The sequence below is a fragment of the Amblyomma americanum genome, chromosome 4 (genome assembly GCF_052857255.1).
Source record: "Amblyomma americanum isolate KBUSLIRL-KWMA chromosome 4, ASM5285725v1, whole genome shotgun sequence".
Lineage (NCBI taxonomy): Eukaryota > Metazoa > Arthropoda > Arachnida > Ixodida > Ixodidae > Amblyomma > Amblyomma americanum.
Window position 1 is genome coordinate 164,809,871 of NC_135500.1, and position 17,255 is coordinate 164,827,125.

Genomic DNA, 17,255 nt, shown 5'->3' on the forward strand with positions numbered 1-17,255 from the left:
TGCAGTTTTCTTCCTGCCTCACTGTACATATGACGCCGCTCTGATGCTGAAACTGAAACAGGTGAGAGACGAGATTCAAATATGAAGTATTTGTCGGTCGTAGCCACGGAGATAGTTCTTTCCTTCCTCCGTGGTCGTAGGCGAATATCATGTGGCGTCTTACGCATCGATCACTACTATGCAAGACGAAAACGTGCAACTAAATCTTGTAGTCTGCCCTTCTTTCAGTTTTCTTCAACGCTTTTACAGCTTTTACCTTTCTAAAGACCCCTGAGCCCACTTCCGTGTTCGGGATTTGACATTCTGTGCCGAACTATGCTAAAAGCTGCAATTAAGAAGAAAATTTTGCCGCGCTGAATGTCGCCACCTACGTGTTCCCTTCTTCTTACAGACCATTAAAAAAATTACTCGTTTATTGTTTTTACATTTATCACGTTGGTTATTTTTAATCGCGGTTCGGGCAGTGACTGCAAATATGCCGCAGATGTCTTCGATAGTCGGGTACGTAAGCATCTCCAAACGAAGGGCAAGGGGAAGAGCGCCCTTCTTCTACTACACCACACAAACTGCTCAGCGTCTTTGTTTAGCAGAAATCACAACCTCTGTTGGCCACTATGGGCACCACGTTTCTTTTGTTGTTTTTGCAACTTTTCCGTCAGTAACATTTGCTATTGTGGGGAGTGTTGTGGTCGCTGTCGGCTCATTGATGTGTTTAAACGCTTTTGAACACCAGCCGATTGAAGCGTGGTTGGAAGTTTTATAGACATGTGATGTGTCTGTGATGAAGACGGAGTTCGGCTGACACCTCGTCGTCGCATTTACGCAGCCGAGCTCGGCTCTTTGCTCAGCGGAGGACCGTGTCTCTCAAGATGTAAGCCTAGCTTTTCTAAGTTCAAAACGCACTTGCGTGTCATGCTGCGGTGATGCCTTTCATTTGATTACTGCCGCCACAGCGCCATGTCACTGTGTGGCCCCTGCCTCTATCGTATATCCGGATTTTCTAGCCATGTGCGCTTCTGTAGCCTGTTGTGCGTCATGTGAGATGCCGCTTGGTGCTGTCGCGGTCCATCGCATATGCATAGTTCATTCAGCTGCTGATATCGTATGAAACTCTGCCCTCACGATCATCTCGCCGGGAATTACGAAATATTATCAAGGAATTTGAGCTTATCTTCACCTTCGCGCCCTAGGTCACTCGCAGCTCTTTGTTGACTGGTGTCGTTCGTCCGTTTCGTTGTCTTTTTGCCGCTCATTACGCGCGCAAGGGGAGGTGAATGAAACTGTCCGGTAGTGGTCTGGCCTGAGTTAATTTTGTGGGAAGCAGGGTTCATGAAAGCTTTCGCTGATTCCGGTGTGCTTTGCTTTGTAGGCAGAGGTGAGCCATGGCGTTCGCTATGTGAGCGGCCGATGCCGATGCTATGGCTGACGGGGGCCGAGACTTTCCTCCGCCGAACCTCCCACCGAAGGCGTTCTCCGCGAATGTCGGAGGGCCGGGGACGTCGGCGATGTTTTCGCTAGCGGGTGAGTCCGCTGTTCTGCGTACAAGCGATGTGTCGCGGTGGCAGCTGTGACAACAGGTGTGTTCACATGTCAACAGCTACTTAAGTACTACCGCCGGCGTTGTCGGTGCCGCAGTGTTCCCTCTAAGTATTAATGTGCCGTTCTTTCAAAGCGCGTACAAGCACACTTGCACTATGCGGATCCTTCCTTCTTTTGAAGTGTGACAGTACAGCGCAGAAGGCCTTAAAACTTAATCACAGTTTGTAAATAGTCGCGCAAATAAACATCTGCATTGCATTAATTCCTTTGGCGTCTGAAAGGCATACGCGAAATAAAAAAAAAAGAGCAAGAAAGCACTATAGGCACTGATCGTCCATACATTTGCACTCTATTTGAAGTACAAATCAATTAGCATAACTTAACACCTCATTACACAGTGAAGAAAAAATAGCGAGAGGAATTTAGTGCCTTTTGAACCAGAGAGAATCGGGATAGCCATCAGCGGAGTTCAGCCTGAATTTCTTGCTTTGCGAATGTACAGACCTGTGCTTGCTGGCTGGGTGTGTTGCTTTAGGCGCTGGTAGGCTGGGAGACCTCAATTTGCCTGCTGTTTGGTGATGGGCATCTGGCACCAGTTAAGCATCCTGTGTCTAGTTTGGCTGTTTGCGGTCCATCTGGTGACCACTGGCTGATGCTAGAAGCCTCCTGTTTACTGTGGGCATGTTGCATTTATTGTTGCTGTGTGCATACAGTGTCAAAAGCTTTTGTGCGTGCTGCATATTAAGCTAGCTTATGTTATAGGGGTTGCTGACCTCAGCAAACACTTTAAATAAACAGTGGATGCATGCACATACACATATGATGACGTGCTTTTCATCTCCATGGGTAAACCAAGATGGGCTTTCACCACAGTAACTCGTCTGTGGCCGTGTGCTCCCGACATTGCTGTTATAAGCTCATTTTGTTTGCTACATTGGCTTTAATATGGTCACATTATGTACTTCATATCTTAAATTACCCATGGAACTGTTCTGTAAACACATTTTTTGTACAGGTAGAAGCAATATGAAGCCTGTCACTCTGCGGGCCGATTACATGCTTGTGGCCATTCTAAACATCATCATCATCATCATCATCATCATCATCAGCCTTACTACACCCACTGCAGGGCAAAGGCCTCTCCCATGTCTCTCGATTTAACCCTGTCCTTTGCCAGCTGCATCCACCTTTTCCCTACAAACTTCATAATCTCATCCGCCCACCTAACCTTCTGCCACCCCTGCTAGGCTTACTTTCTCTTAGAATTCACTTCGTTACCCTTAAGAACCAGCAGTTATCTTGCCTTCGCGTTACATGCCCTGCCCAAGCCCATTTCTTCCTCTTGATTTCGACAAGGATGTCAATCCGAGTTTGTTCCCTCACCCACTCTGCCCGCTTCCAGTCTCTTAACGTTACACCTAGAATTTTTCTTTCCATGGCTCGCTGCGTTGTTCTTAACTTAAGCTGAACTCTTTTCATTAGCCTCCACGTTTCTGCCTCGTAGGTGAGTACCGGTAAGATACAGCTGTTGTACACTTTTCTAAACATTGGAAACATACTCTGTTGCTATCGCAGTGGGCCACGATTCAAATTTTTGGAGCAGTGCCTTCAGTTATAAAACTGGTGTGTGCACAAAACATAATACTTACACATGCATAACTGCCATACTACTTCGTAAAGTAGGCTACTCGATAGCACAACAGGGCACACCCCCCAATGCTTATGAAAGTCCCACGTTCCCTATAGGCCCGCATTTCCATGGGCTGACACATTCCCTTTCATATTGCTTGTACTTGCACTTTCGGTTGTCACTTTGTTTCGGTTGCGTCTGGATGGCTAGTATTAGTACCGTCAGCTTAACAGGTTTTGTGACTTGTTTTAGCTTTGAATTCTGCGGGTGTAGAGGCTGTTGATTAATCTGGGGTAATGGCATGCATTCACATGAGCTACAAGAAAAAAAAAAAAAATTGTCATGAACCATATGTACAAGCAATGCTGCACAAGGAGTTAGAGTTATGATATTCCAGATTTTGGTTTGCAGATTTCATTAGTGTGAGATTGTCATGGTCGCGACCATTGTATGCCAGAATCCAGGAAGTTGGCATAAAAAAAGTTTTATATTGTCTGAAGAACCCTGCTATCACAAGTACAGAAGACCAAGGGGGGTTTCTTACATGGTTTGGCTCCTGAAAAGGTGTTCACATACTTTAGTATGTTTGGATGCATGTGTATATGCACCCAAAATTTCGTTGAATTTTGCAGCAGTGAAATTTCAGCTATTGATCATCATACTTGCTGTGATCACGGCAACACAATAAGCTTCAAAACTGTAAAGGGCACTTCAAGATTGGGCTCTGATGGAGACATAAATAGCTGTTACAAAAACAAACTAATTTTTACTGCATTAATAAAGGCTTCTGTAATGAACACATAGTATTTCAGTGCTTAATTTGCTGTCTGCAAGCTACTGTTAGCAAGGACGTTGCCTTGTTAATTTCGCTCTATCAATGTGATGGTATGCCCTCCCTTAGGGACTCTGTAACCTACTTTCAGCGTCCGTGAAAGCAATCTGCATTGGACATCGAACTGATGTTGTTTTGACAAATCTGCCAGCAAAAAAAAAAAAGACAAAGCGATATGTGCAAAAAGAAAAAAACTGCTGGCTTGCATTAGTATAAGGCATGTTGATTGTGGCTTGAACTGAGCGAGGACTTAACTGACAAAATATTTATTGAGGACACAATGTGAATCTGTGCCTTGCAGCATACTCTTCGGAAGGGCCAATCAGTCAAAAGGGTCAACAACTGACTTCATTGTATCTTGCCTTTTGAGAGAAGCATGTGCCAGGTGCATCTGAGGATGGAGCAGTGAATGTGTAATTATTGTTCGAGCCCTTCAAAAACTGAAGCTGGGGGCGAAAAACAGTGCTCTAATAAGTCGTGTAAAACTCACTGGAGCTATATCTTCAATTCTATCATTCCCAAGTCCTCCACGCTGTTGTTAGAAAAAAAATAACAGGACCTGAAGATTCGTATCCCTACTTCTGTAGTGCATGGTGGTCAGCTGCTTTAATATTTATATTTTGGCCTGTGATTCTCCTATGGATGCTGCCTACAGATTTCCTGTATATTTGTCAAGTTTACAACGTGATGCCAGGACACAACCAAAAGAAGCTAAGCTCGATAATGAATTTTGTGCTCGTTTGCAGTGTACTGTTGCTTGGGTTTGGTGACATATTAATGTCCTAGTTAATACGCATAGTTTTCACGCGTCTTATGCAACTATGAGAAGTACGCTGGAGTGGTAACCAGCGCTGGTTTGGGTCTGCAGTAGACCCATGCCCTTGTCAGGCAGCAAAACTAGAGCCTGGTCAAAGACTGTGGTTCCCAGAAAATTTCACCAGCTTGCTGCACAGAAAATGACTTATGCTAAATGGAATAGATGGGAAAAGGAGATTGGAGAGCGTGTTTCATTTTATTTTGTGTGGAAACTTGAAGTACTGCTGGCAGTGCTTTCACAGTACCGAGAACTGTAATAGTTTGGAATATGAAGGAAAGAAAAGAGCAGGCCTTCATTACCTTCACAGAGTAGATGCTCATTTTATTATATCTAGTAGATATTCTTACCAGTTAACTTTGGTGTCGCCCGCTACAGTGGCTCATTTGGCGTTTGGTTGCTGATCCCAAGATCACTAGTTCGATCATGGTAGCCATATTTCGATGTAGGCAAAATACAAAAGGACGCCTGTGTGCGGTGTGATGTCAGCACATGGGAAAGAACCCGAGGTGGTCTAAATTAATCCTCGGCCTTCCACTACAGTGTCCCTTCGGCCCATGTGTCACTTCAGGACATTAAAATCCCACAATTTAAAGTTTAGTTGCTGCTTGGCTCCCAACAGTATGTTACTGCATGCTCTACTAGAAATGTTGGTGCTTGCTTCTCTGCGCCACTGATTCTACTGTAATGCAAATACAGCTGTGCCTCGTTAATATGAACACTTTGGTTCGCAAGCAAAAATGTCCTTTATGTAAAGCGAGGCGTCTACAATAAGATATCGTGGAGAGAAAAAAAAAATTAGCAGACGGTTTAGCATGGCTCAGTGCAAAATATCCTGCAGTAGTACTAGTTACGATGGGCAATTAAGGTCGTTACGTGCTAAAGGCCTTTACCCTGAAAGATGCGGGTGCGATCCCGGCCGCAGCGGTCAAATTTCGATGAAGGCGAGATTCTAGAGGCCCATGTGCTGTGCGATGTCAGTGCACGTTAAAGAACCCCAGATGGTCGAAATTCTCGGAGCCCTTCACCACGGCGTCTCTCATAGCCTGAGTCGCTTTGAGACGTTAAACCCGCATAAACCAAGCCAAACCTGAAGGCATTTACCTTGAATGCCTTCACCCAGGCGTACCTTTTACCCAGGTGAAGGCCTGCCATGTGTACACACTGGGTAATTTGCCCACACCCCTCGTGCAGGCAGGCTTCAAGGACATATGTACATATGCCCAAAATCAGAATATGTTCACAGTAGTTATACCGCACTAAACGCTTTATAATTACGGACTTTTTTTCTGCATATAGGCAAGCAGTGAAGTGGAACTCTGGAAGCTCCAGGTGCATTATATGGATCACCATTATCTTTATAATCACATGGTTCTAGGTTTTAGCACATTTGGAATGCCTAGTGGTTCATGAGACGCGTGATGGCCTCTGGGTGTGAGGAAGTCTCCCCTGCTACGGCTGTTCGCATCCCAAGAACTGTGTACTCACTCAGCTTACAGCTGCTGAATGTTGTTTTCAAAGTAGCGCACAAAAAAATTTTTTCACAGCCATTTATGCATTCTGGCAAATGGTGAGGCGCTTCGACCGGGCACCTAGCCACTGAAAAGCATGAAGAGACACTCAGACAAAAAGGCCAATACTACAGCATTTGCACATCCGCACTGCCTTTTGGTGATGTTCTGCCCTCAAAATACAAGGGACTGAACATCTGGCAGAGGCACTCGGGATTTTATTCTCATCACTGTCCATATTAACGGGACGAAAATATGTGAGCCGCAGTAGGCTTCATACATTTCTCCCTTACTGTGGTGCCTTCTGGTGGTGCGGGCCGGGCACTTTATTTTTCTTTACTTTTCCTGCCCAACCTAGTCTCTGTCGTCTCTAGAGAGCAAGTTTCCGTGTTGATTAGGCATAAATACATTGAAAAAGTTTGGTCTCCAGAAAATTTTCCGCAATTCGAGACATTCATATTAACCAAGGTTGTATTAATGTGACATGACTGTTTATTAAAATGGTATTGGCTTTTGCCCTCTGGAGGCCTTCTGCACAAATGACATTTTTGCAAACTTGGTGTGGTTGTGAAATTTTTTTTACAGAATGAGTGCATTAGTCTTAACGCCCAGCTAGGCAAATGCATTTTATGAAAGTGTCATATTTCAGTGCCCACTGCCTTCCTGAGGTCAACTGATTGACTTGAAACCCATTTTGTACCCCCTTTCATTATTCTTCTACAGTTATTACTATGTTAAATTTAACTGCTCTTAATATTGGAAAAAATATGTATATATTGGAAAGATATTTAAAGGTTTCTGAATTTTTTCAAACCATGTCTTGCAATGCTTTTAGTGTATGGCATTCCAACAGCTCCTTCCTTTTCATTAGTCTTCAAATAAGCTATAAATGTCATGTTTAATTGAAGTTGGCTCTACCACTGCATCTTTAAATTCGATTTCACTGACACTTTTCCGTTACACTATGGTGTAGGCTTCATACATGCTAATTACTTTCCTAGAAATCTTGCAGAAGTAGTTAAATTACATTACAAATTACTGGTTTCAAAAAGTAATGACATTACATTACAATTACTTACCTTAAGTAATGAAAATTACTTTGAAATTACTTTTTAGTTTTGACGCTATAAAAAAGTTGTTCATTAGTCATAGTTCCTGCAAAATTTTCACACTGATCTTCAGAGTAGGCATCGGAAATATTTTGCCCCTCTTTAAAGAAAAGCAGCCCTAGTCCATTGAACAGCCGCTTCGCTGACGTAGAGGAGGTCTTTCTCACATCACTCTTCAATCAGAAGTGCATCGTTCAATGCGTAATATGGTTCCACCATCCTTACTTTGAAGAATTTGTCGTCCGCGTAAACAGCAGAAGTGCATTGACTGCTTGTTCACGCTCATCGTCCCGGAAGTGCACTGGGGTGCAGTGAAGCTGCCAGTTCTGCTGTTCATTTGATTTGTTCTGAAGGCAAGTTGGCGGATATAAATTTCATCTCGCGGTGACGCAGCTGCCTACGTTTCCATTGAGTTAAAAATAGGGCTTCCACAAAAGCTAATTTTCCTGAAAACTCACAACCAGCTTTCTTATACGATGTCAGTTGAGACTTCTTGTCAGTGCAGCGATGTGACAGTTTACTATGGAGCAACCTGGAGGGAAGTACTTGCTCAAGAACTCGCAGTGCGTCTGCGCGAAGGTGCCATGGTCATGGAGCACTCCTGGTGGCCCTGCGGCGCGTTTGCGTGTGAGACCGTATGCAGTGCATATAGCAGTCTTGTGGCTGCTACACCGACTGTTCTCAAAGGCAGCGCTGACGCCTGCGTGCACATCTCCTCTCATCCGCGTGCGCCGCTTCCCTGGAGTGCTGGCTATTGCTGGTTGAGCGTTTTTAAGGTGAAAGCCTTATATGGACCATTAGCAATGATACCTAGTGTCGTTGTCAGTGTCCAGGAAAAGTGGTCCACAACCTCCAGTGACGTCATCAGTGAAGACAAAGGCTTCCTCCGAAGGTGCAGAGAATTTAACCAAGGACCTTAAGATTGCGAGGCGAGCACGCAACCCATGGGCCACAAAACCATGTTGCTACTTGGCGAATAATGGTTAATGGATGCGTTGTCTTATTTATGACTATGCTAATGAGTGGCTGTGTCATTCGAAAGAAAGGAAAATATAAATTAAAAATGAATGTTTCCACCTTCAAAGCATGGAAATAGTCTTTCGTCTTCAAAGCATGGAAATAGTCTTTCGTCTTCAAAGCATGGAAATAGTCTTAAATGCCCTTCACAATTTATTCTTGCTCAGTAGACGCTCAACCCTACAAACGCAAGGCCAAAGCATGGCAGATACAAGGAGAAGCACGGGCTCATTATTCAGCAAAAGTAATTAATTACTTTTGCTATGAAATTACTGCTCCAAAGTAGTTCATTACATTACTAAATTACCAGTCCAGAAAAGTAATGAATTACATTGCAACTTACTGATAAAAGTACTTTAATTGCTGTAATTTCATTACAGTAATTTAATTACTGCCATGTCTGGTGGACTTCTAATGGTTGCAAGCCTTGTGGAGGGTGCAGGCAGCTGGTTCGGTGGCAGGTGGTGCTTCTGGAGGGTGGAGATTCTTCTTTTGGGCTCAACAGAAGTCAGGTTTCCAAGGTGGGGGGGGGGGGGGGGGGGGGTGATTGTAGCATTGCTTTTGTAGTAAAAGGAAGGAACTGCATGCATAAATGGCATGGAAATCAACATTCCAGTGGACATTTTTCAGGGCCTTTTCAAAGAATACCATAGCCATGAATGAGACATAAGTATAATGGTCGTATAGTTCATCGTCAATCTCAGAATTATGGTGCACTGGCACTACATTCGTGCACTACTTGTTCATGCAGGTCCATGCAGTCTCAGTGTATTTTGATCTATGTAATTTTCTGCCTGCTTTTCCTCTTTATCCTCCTCGTCCTCCTCATACCCTTTAATTGTTAGCATTGCTGGGATTAAAGCAGTGTTAGGATTAATTAAAGAGAGGGAAATTTCAAGGCTGGATTAGTGTTCAGAACTTAAAAAAATGATGAGCTGGACTTGCCAGTTGTACAAAGAGTGTTAAATACCAGTCAATAGTGAGTGGTTCTGCTACAACATAAATTCGTTTTTTATTTAGAGTGCTATACTTTATAGTGGGCTGATAAAACGACAGAAAAAGATGTTGGTCAATTTGCGTGATGAGGCCAAATGCAAATTAGGTGCGCTAGTACTTTGGTTCTCACTTCGATTCCGGTGTTCAGATCTAGTGTTCACGGATGGCAGTCGTTCAGATAGTGATAATGGGTTAATGCTCATATACATGGAGTTCGACATTCTCTCCTTTAAATTCATAGATCCCTGGTAGTCCTCATACCACTGTTGGTGCAGTGATGCAACAGTTAAGTGATGCACCACTGCCCTGCGAAGGCAGGTGCTGCCATTGATGGGACTTGGTTTGGTTGGGTTGGGTTGAGATCCAGGTTGCTCTTCCTGAGCATAATTAATTTAACCCTGTTCCATGGCCAAAACGTCAATAAATGGTTTCAAATGTTGGTCTCCTTTTCTTGTTGTTTTTATGTTTTCAATATTTTTGGTCTATATATATATATCACCATTCGATCACATTTCACATGGCACTCGCAGTGGTACAAACATGTACTACGTCCGCCGCTATGGACGAGGGTGGTAGTGTTGAACGCTCTCAAGGTTCCTTTACACTACACTTAAATACCCCAGAAAGCAGAAGAATGGACAGCCGTCTCCGTAGCTGAGTTGGTAGAGCATCAGACGTGAAATTCAGAGGTTCATGAGTTCAGATCCCAGCGGCTTGGTTTGGTTGTTTAGTTGTTTTTCTTCAGCTTTCAAATAATAAGCGATAAATGCTGTAAATCTAATTGATCAACACCACAAATTAAAAAGAAAACATCCCCTACACTTCTTGGTTTCGGTGACTGTTTGCTTCCCTCTTTTCCCTTTCCTTGTATGCACAATACACACACCTAGGCTAGTTGCCTCCCAACCAGTGGTCAGGTGAGTAGCCTGCCACAAAGCAGGCTTCAGACAGACAAACACACAATGGCTAAAGGCTGTTATGCCCACTATAAGTGTTAACAGACTAAAATTAGTGTCCTGTAACTGTGACAAAAGTAGTATGATCCTTATGCAGTGCATCCTTATTAATGCAACCCCTATCTCTCTTCTAATTCCAGGGCCACCTCCTTTGCCACCACGTAGAAGTGTCTTTTTTGGGAAATGCAACGGTGCTGCTGACCTCTCATCCGTACCTCCGGCGCCGTCGTCTACATCAACTTGGACTAGCTCAGATTACCTCAAGCTCATGCACCGTCAGGGCGGTGGAGAAGGGGATGCCAAAACTAGCATTAAGTCGATAGAGGCCCTCTTCCTCGAAGGTGCGACCTCCAGAAGTACCACATTGAGGCACCATTCGCTCACAACGGCCAGTGCACTCGTGTCCACCCAGCTTGCTTGTCAGCCATTCTTGCTCGGAGCTGCTGGCCAGTTTCCAAGCCGCCTTGGCCCAGTCCTGGGCACTGAGATGACCCACAACAACTCAGCCCCCAACTTCAACAACCTGTCTTCCAGCTGCAACCCCTCTCCTATCCACGCAGCTAGCCACGTCTCAACTGTGCTCTCTCGGACGGAGGTTGAAAAAAGCATGTTCAGCATGCTTCGAAAGAAACAAGACAACAACCTCATCGACTTGAGCGGGGATGCTGAGCTGGCGAGGAAGCGCGAAAGCCTCAGGAAATCGGGCAATTCATTGGACGACTTGCTTGACCTGTTTGATCCGCTGCGAGAAAATGAATTGGAAGACTTCCTACGTTCTGAGGAGCCTGTGACCAAAGAACTTTCAGAGGAGAAGAAAGCAGAAGCGGTGGAATCTGCTCCCCAGATACCACCTAAGCAGGGAGCACAGGTGCAAAAGCAGCCGCCGCCACCGACTGTACCAGCGAGTAGAAGCCCTGTTGTTGCTGAAAAGCTTGCCTCGGCACAGACTGCTCAATCTCAGAGTCAAGGCCCGAGCATGAACCTGGGCTCTTTGAAAGTGATCCGTCACGATGTTTCACAAGGGGAGGAGATCGAGGCGTTTTGGGCTAAGGCCAAGCAGCTGAGGTCAGAGTTCACATATGACGACCATCACACTAATGCCGGCCTTGTGGTCAGTCCCACTTTGGAAAACAAGTGGGGGAAGAGTCTTAGCATAAAATTGGAGGTTACAACAAGTTTTTCAGAGAGACCGTTCTGCTTCACATGCGATGTGGGGACCAGCGTAGAGCATGTTATCAGCAATACAATATGCTCTTTGAAAGACGATTTAGCTGATATTGTGCTGGAAAGTTTCGTACTCAAAGTTAAGGGGCTCGCAGAGTACCTTACCCCTGACTCTACACTCAAAGAGTATGAGTACATTCACCAGTGCTGCAAGTTCATGAAGCCAGTTTGCCTTACTCTGATGGACGTTAGAGACCTCAAAAAACCATGGGCTCGGACCTTAAGGGACGATAGTGAGTTCTTCGAAGTAAAGGCTTCAAGCCTTCTTCCACAGCCTTCTGGCCAGGTCTCTTATGATTCAGTCTCTATATTGCTAGAAACTTTCCTCAAAGAAGCCAAGAAAGTGCAGTCAGCAGCATCAGCCGGTTGTCTGCAACCAAATGGAGCTATCCAAGCAGTTAAGGCCATCTGTTCCACACTGTCAAGGATCGAGGTGGTGGAAGTTGTGCATGCTGTTGAAGGCTTGAAGCACATCTGTAGTCAGATGCCAGAGATGAACGGGTTCCACGACAGCTATGTGGAGGCAGACGAAACGCCATGCTCCACTCCTGGAAATTGTGACCGTGTGGCAGAAGTTGTTTTCTACTCCCTTTTGCAGCTGCAGTCTGCTCTGCGCACTCTTGTCAAAATCTATTGCCGCAGCTTTCGCGTCGACTTCATGTTGGCTCCTTTGAATGAAACCCAAGCACGAAATGAAGTACGGCCTGTGACAACTTTCCATGACACTTTTCTTGTGAATGTAGGCAGCATTCATCAGCTGAAGCCACATTGGGTTTCTGACTATGAACAGTTCATCATAGCTTGTGAGCTTCGCTATGGCTCGCATATTTTGTGCCAGGGAGAAACTCGCAGTGTGAAGGCAAGTCGCAACTTCTTTGAGCTCATTGTTTTTGATGAATGGCTTGAGCTGAGCGTATTTATGCGGAACCTTCCACGAGAAGCTGCTATATACTTTGCTCTTTTTGGTGTCAAGCCGTCAGCCGAGAACAGGCCACCGGAGACACCAGCGTCCGAGCGTGTACTCTTAGCATGGACTGGACAGGCATTGTTTAACAGCCAACGTGAGCTACTTCAGGGGAGTCTTTTTCTCGGGTTTTGGTCACCAGAAGTCGATGAGAACAGTGGTCCCCCGCAGAGCAATGATGCGTTTTCGTGTCCAGTCCTTCGTCTGCAATTCCCGGAGTTTGACTGCTGCGTAGTATTTCCCGAGGTACCGGGGGACAGCATCACTACTTGCAAAGCGACCACTTACGCTCTTGACAGTGTGGTGATCCAAGAACTTTCTGATGTGCTCGAGAAGGACCCTCTCACTGTGCCAAGCCCCGAAGAAAAAAAGTTTTTCTGGGACCACCGTCACTACATCCTTGAAGTTCCACACCTCCTACCAAAAGTACTGCTATCTGCCCATAGCTGGAGCTGGCCGTTTCTACCAGACCTTTACTTCCTTCTGACAGAGTGGCGTCCTCCTTCTCCCATCAACGCACTGACATTGTTGCTGCCTCTGTTTCCTGATTATGAAGTGCGCAAGACAGCCGTCAAGTGGATCAAGGACATTGGCAGTGACGAGCTCTGTGATCACCTCCCTCAGCTGATCCAGGCACTGCGTTATGAGACATGGGAAGATGCACCCATCACATGGTTCCTTCTGGAGCGCTCTTTGACAAGTGTTCGCGTGGCGCACCAGATGTTTTGGTTGCTCAGACAAAACATGGACAATCCACTCACGCTGAAGCGAATGAAGCTTGTGGTTCAAACATTGCTAGTCATTGTTGGCAGGTCTTTCAGAGACATAATAGAGAAGCAAGAAGAGCACCTGAATCAGCTGTGTATCATTGCAGAAGGCATAAAAGATACCCGCGAATCACTGCGCCTGGACAAGCTCTTGCAAGACATGGCACAGATCCACAGCATGATAGAAGACAACCCTTCCTGTCTACCTCTGAACCCTGCAATGGAAGTGTGTGGTGTGGATGTCAAGTCTTGCTCCTACTTTACTTCTAATACATTGCCACTGAAAATTGTCTACAGGAGTGCAGAGCTAGGAGCGAAGCCCATTGAGGTAATCTACAAGGTAGGGGATGACCTTCGGCAGGACATGTTAACCCTCCAAATGATAAGGATCATGGACAAGTTCTGGCTGAAAGAAGGCCTAGACCTTAAGATCATAACCTTTAACTGTGTTGCCACTGGCAACAGGAAGGGCATGGTTGAAATGGTGACCGAAGCCGAGACACTTAGAAGGATCCAGACCGAACATGGACTCACGGGTTCATTCAAGGACAGACCCATTGCCGAGTGGCTGCAGAGGCACAACACTTCTGAACTGGAGTACCAGCAAGCAGTGGAAAACTTCACCTTTTCTTGCGCAGGCTACTGCGTTGCCACTTACATCCTTGGCATCTGTGATAGGCATAATGACAACATCATGCTGAAGGCATCTGGCCACATGTTTCACATTGACTTCGGAAAATTCCTGGGTGACTCACAGATGTTTGGCAACTTCAGGCGGGACAGGGCACCTTTCGTGCTCACCTCTGACATGGTGTATGTCATCAACGGTGGCGAGAAACCCACCAAGAAATTCCAGCACTTCATTGACTTGTGCTGTGAAGCCTTCAATATCGTTCGCCGCAACAGCAACATTTTCATCACTCTCTTCGAGTTGATGGTCACTTCTGGAGTGCCAGGAGTCACGGCAGATGCTGTAAACTTTGTCCAGAAGTCCTTGTTGTTGGGAAGCTCGGAGGGTGAAGCAACAGCTCATTTCACCAGGCTCATCGAGGAAAGCTTGCGCTCTCGATTCACTCAGCTCAACTTCTTCATCCACAACATAGCCCAGCTTCGGTTCACTGGGGACCACAACGACGGGCTGCTACTCTCTTTTGTCCCTCGAACCTTCACCAAGGACACTGACGGAAAAATTGTCTCCCTCAAAGTGGTGTGCTACCGCAAGTGCTACGAGCCCGAGAAGCACTACACATACGTAGTCCGAGTAGGCCGGGAATGTCAGGTGGAACCCATGCACGTTGTCCGAACTTACCCCGAATTCCTGGAGTTGTACCAAAAGCTGGTCCGTGTGTTTCCTTTGGCCAAGTTTTATCCACTGCCAAAGGGCTCACTTGTGGGCCGCAGCAACACGCGAGAAGTGGCACAGAAGAGGATGCAGGAGCTGGATGTGTTCCTTGCTTCTTTAACCAAGATGGCCGAAGAGGTGTCCCACTGCAGCTTGATATACACCTTTTTCCACCCATTGCTTCGAGACCAAGAGGGCATGGCGGAAGACGAAAGTGAGATTGACCACATGCGCCAGATCAGTCAGAGGGTCAACTTGTCAAGAGGCATTGTCGGCCGCATAAAGCTGTCCATTATGTACAAGGCTGGCTGCCTCTCCATCATGGTGATGCATGCAGAGAACCTGGCCTGTGAACGCAAGTCGCTGCCAGACTGCTATATCAAGACCTACCTTCACCCGGACCCAGACAAAGTGACCAAGAGGAAGACCAAGGTGGTGTTCAAAAACAGTCACCCAACATTCATGGAGATGCTTGGGTACAACTTCCCAATTGGTCTGGTGGCACAACGGGTCTTAGAGGTGTCTGCTTGGGACCATGACAGAGTTCAGGAAAATGAGTTTCTGGGAGCTGCCATCATAGATCTGTCACGCATGGACCTTACTAGGGAGAGCACACATTGGTACCACCTGAATGCCGTGAGGTACAAGTGGCATTGATGCATCAGCATTTCGCGTGGTGTTTTCTTTTTTTTTTCTTCTGTACAAATGTGGGATCACAGAACTGAGAGCAGTGCTGTATTTAGGTGTATGTTAGAGCTTGTGTGCCGTTTTCAAAATATTGAGAGCGCTACAGAACTATGTATTGCCCGATTGAGTCATGTTCAATCATGGAGACAACCAGACATGTGGACAGAGCTGTGTACAGTAAAGGTAGCAAAACTTAATATAATCATTGATGCATACAGCAAGTGCTTTCTTTCATGTAGCAGCATCATTTTCTGTCTCACTGTTGTCTGCAAAGCATCTTTCCTATATGAATGCCACTGAGGTTCACTTTTTACACTTCACAAATCATTGCTGATATAACATCGCATGGTATTGCTTGTTGGTTTTCTGTGACCTGTGGTTTTCTGTGACCTGTTTGTGCTCATGTCTTGTGTGTTTTGCCAGGAGTGCTGTGGCTGATGTTCAAGGGGTACAGTGTTGTACTAAAGTCTATTTTTCTACAAAAGTCATCGGGTGACTTTTGACTTTTTCATTGAGCCATCTTTACATCTCCTATTAATACAGGTCTCTTATGATAGTAGAAGTATCCTTCCGTCTTTTTTAGCCTTTGCTATTTACCATATAACTTTTGCCTTGTTTTCATTTGTAACAGTCACTTACTAACATTTTATTTCCTAAAAGTTTACTTGTAATTTGGCAACTGAGGCAACTATATTATTCAACTGAAGTTTCATTCCTCCTCTCTTCCTTGTAGTATTAAAGCTGAATCCCAAATAAGCTATTTTTGCAGTTTAATGCTGCTTATTTCTTTTTTATTTTGCTATGTACAAAGAATTGTGGAGACACTATTTTTCGTATGTAGTCATCCAAATGTGTTTTGTGGCTTGTTTCTCAGTGTTTCCCCCGCAGATGGTGTCTGTGTCTACGCAGCTTCACGGATGGTTGCACTAGCATTGCTCATTTTTCATGTAAAGCGAGGCAGGTGCAGAATTTTTCACAAAATTGTTCTTTGAGTCAAGTGCTGCAATGTTGCACACTAAGTTCAGCACACCGTTTTGCAGAGACTGCTATGAATGGAGCCTTTCTAATGTCAGTCCTAGACCATGTTTTACGAATGCGTATAACGTACTTTGCTACTTCTCAAAACTGATTTGTACTCTCACTACTTTTGCAGCGAGTCTGCTGAGCACAAATATTGTGTGCACATCCAGCTGAATTAGGTCTCGTCACAAACGCATGTGATAAGTAGCATATGTTATACACAGTGTGTGCATTCTCCCACAGCTATATTCGCTGGGTGTCCACATCTAAGCTTTGCTTCCATTGTTTGCATCGGGTTATATTGCATGCAAGGCCATCAATTACTGTGCAAGGATACGAAATTGCCACTGACCTGCATTATCTTCTCAGTTGTGGTTTCCTTGCTGCATTATAAAATTCATTCCTGTCTTCAGGCGTCGCTTCTTGTTTGAGTAAAATTTTACCGTGCTCTATGACTAAATATTTTTGGTAGTAATCATGTACTAAGTGCCTTCATCTGCACTGCGGAGCCATTAAAAGTCAGGAACTCATGTTACTCAGCATTGTTTCTGCACTCCAATCTGTGTTCCTATACTTTTTATAGTAAAATATGTCAATAAAATTTTTCTGCTACAAGCAGCACTTGCGCAGCCTGTTGTTACTCTGTTGTTTGCATTAATAGCTTTGTCGTCAGTTAAATAAGCAGTTCAGCGTAATTTGATGATCTCTTCATGACATATGAAATACAACTGCTGAACTGAAGTCAAATTGTAGAGCTTGACATATAGCATATCATTTGACAAGCCCAAAGAGGGAACTGCTTCCTGTTCTGTGAATGGAAGGGGGCTTGGTAATATCAGAGTCCATG

General features: G+C 45.1%; 1 protein-coding gene across 2 annotated transcripts; it reads left to right on the forward strand.

Moving 5' to 3' along the window:
- The first annotated feature begins 647 nt into the window (after nucleotides 1-647).
- On the forward strand, nucleotides 648-17,026 carry LOC144128615 (phosphatidylinositol 4-phosphate 3-kinase C2 domain-containing subunit alpha-like). 2 transcript variants are annotated; one of them, XM_077662148.1, is made up of 3 exons: nucleotides 648-871; nucleotides 1,370-1,521; nucleotides 10,545-17,026. In XM_077662148.1, exons 2-3 carry the CDS (start codon nucleotides 1,419-1,421, stop codon nucleotides 15,356-15,358), a joined length of 4,917 nt encoding a protein of 1,638 aa, XP_077518274.1. In that variant the 5' UTR covers nucleotides 648-871; nucleotides 1,370-1,418; the 3' UTR covers nucleotides 15,359-17,026. The 2 variants fall into 2 exon arrangements, with proteins under 2 accessions (XP_077518274.1, XP_077518275.1); XM_077662149.1 differs by lacking the exon at nucleotides 1,370-1,521 and having other exon boundaries at nucleotides 655-871.
- Nucleotides 17,027-17,255: the final 229 nt, after the last annotated feature.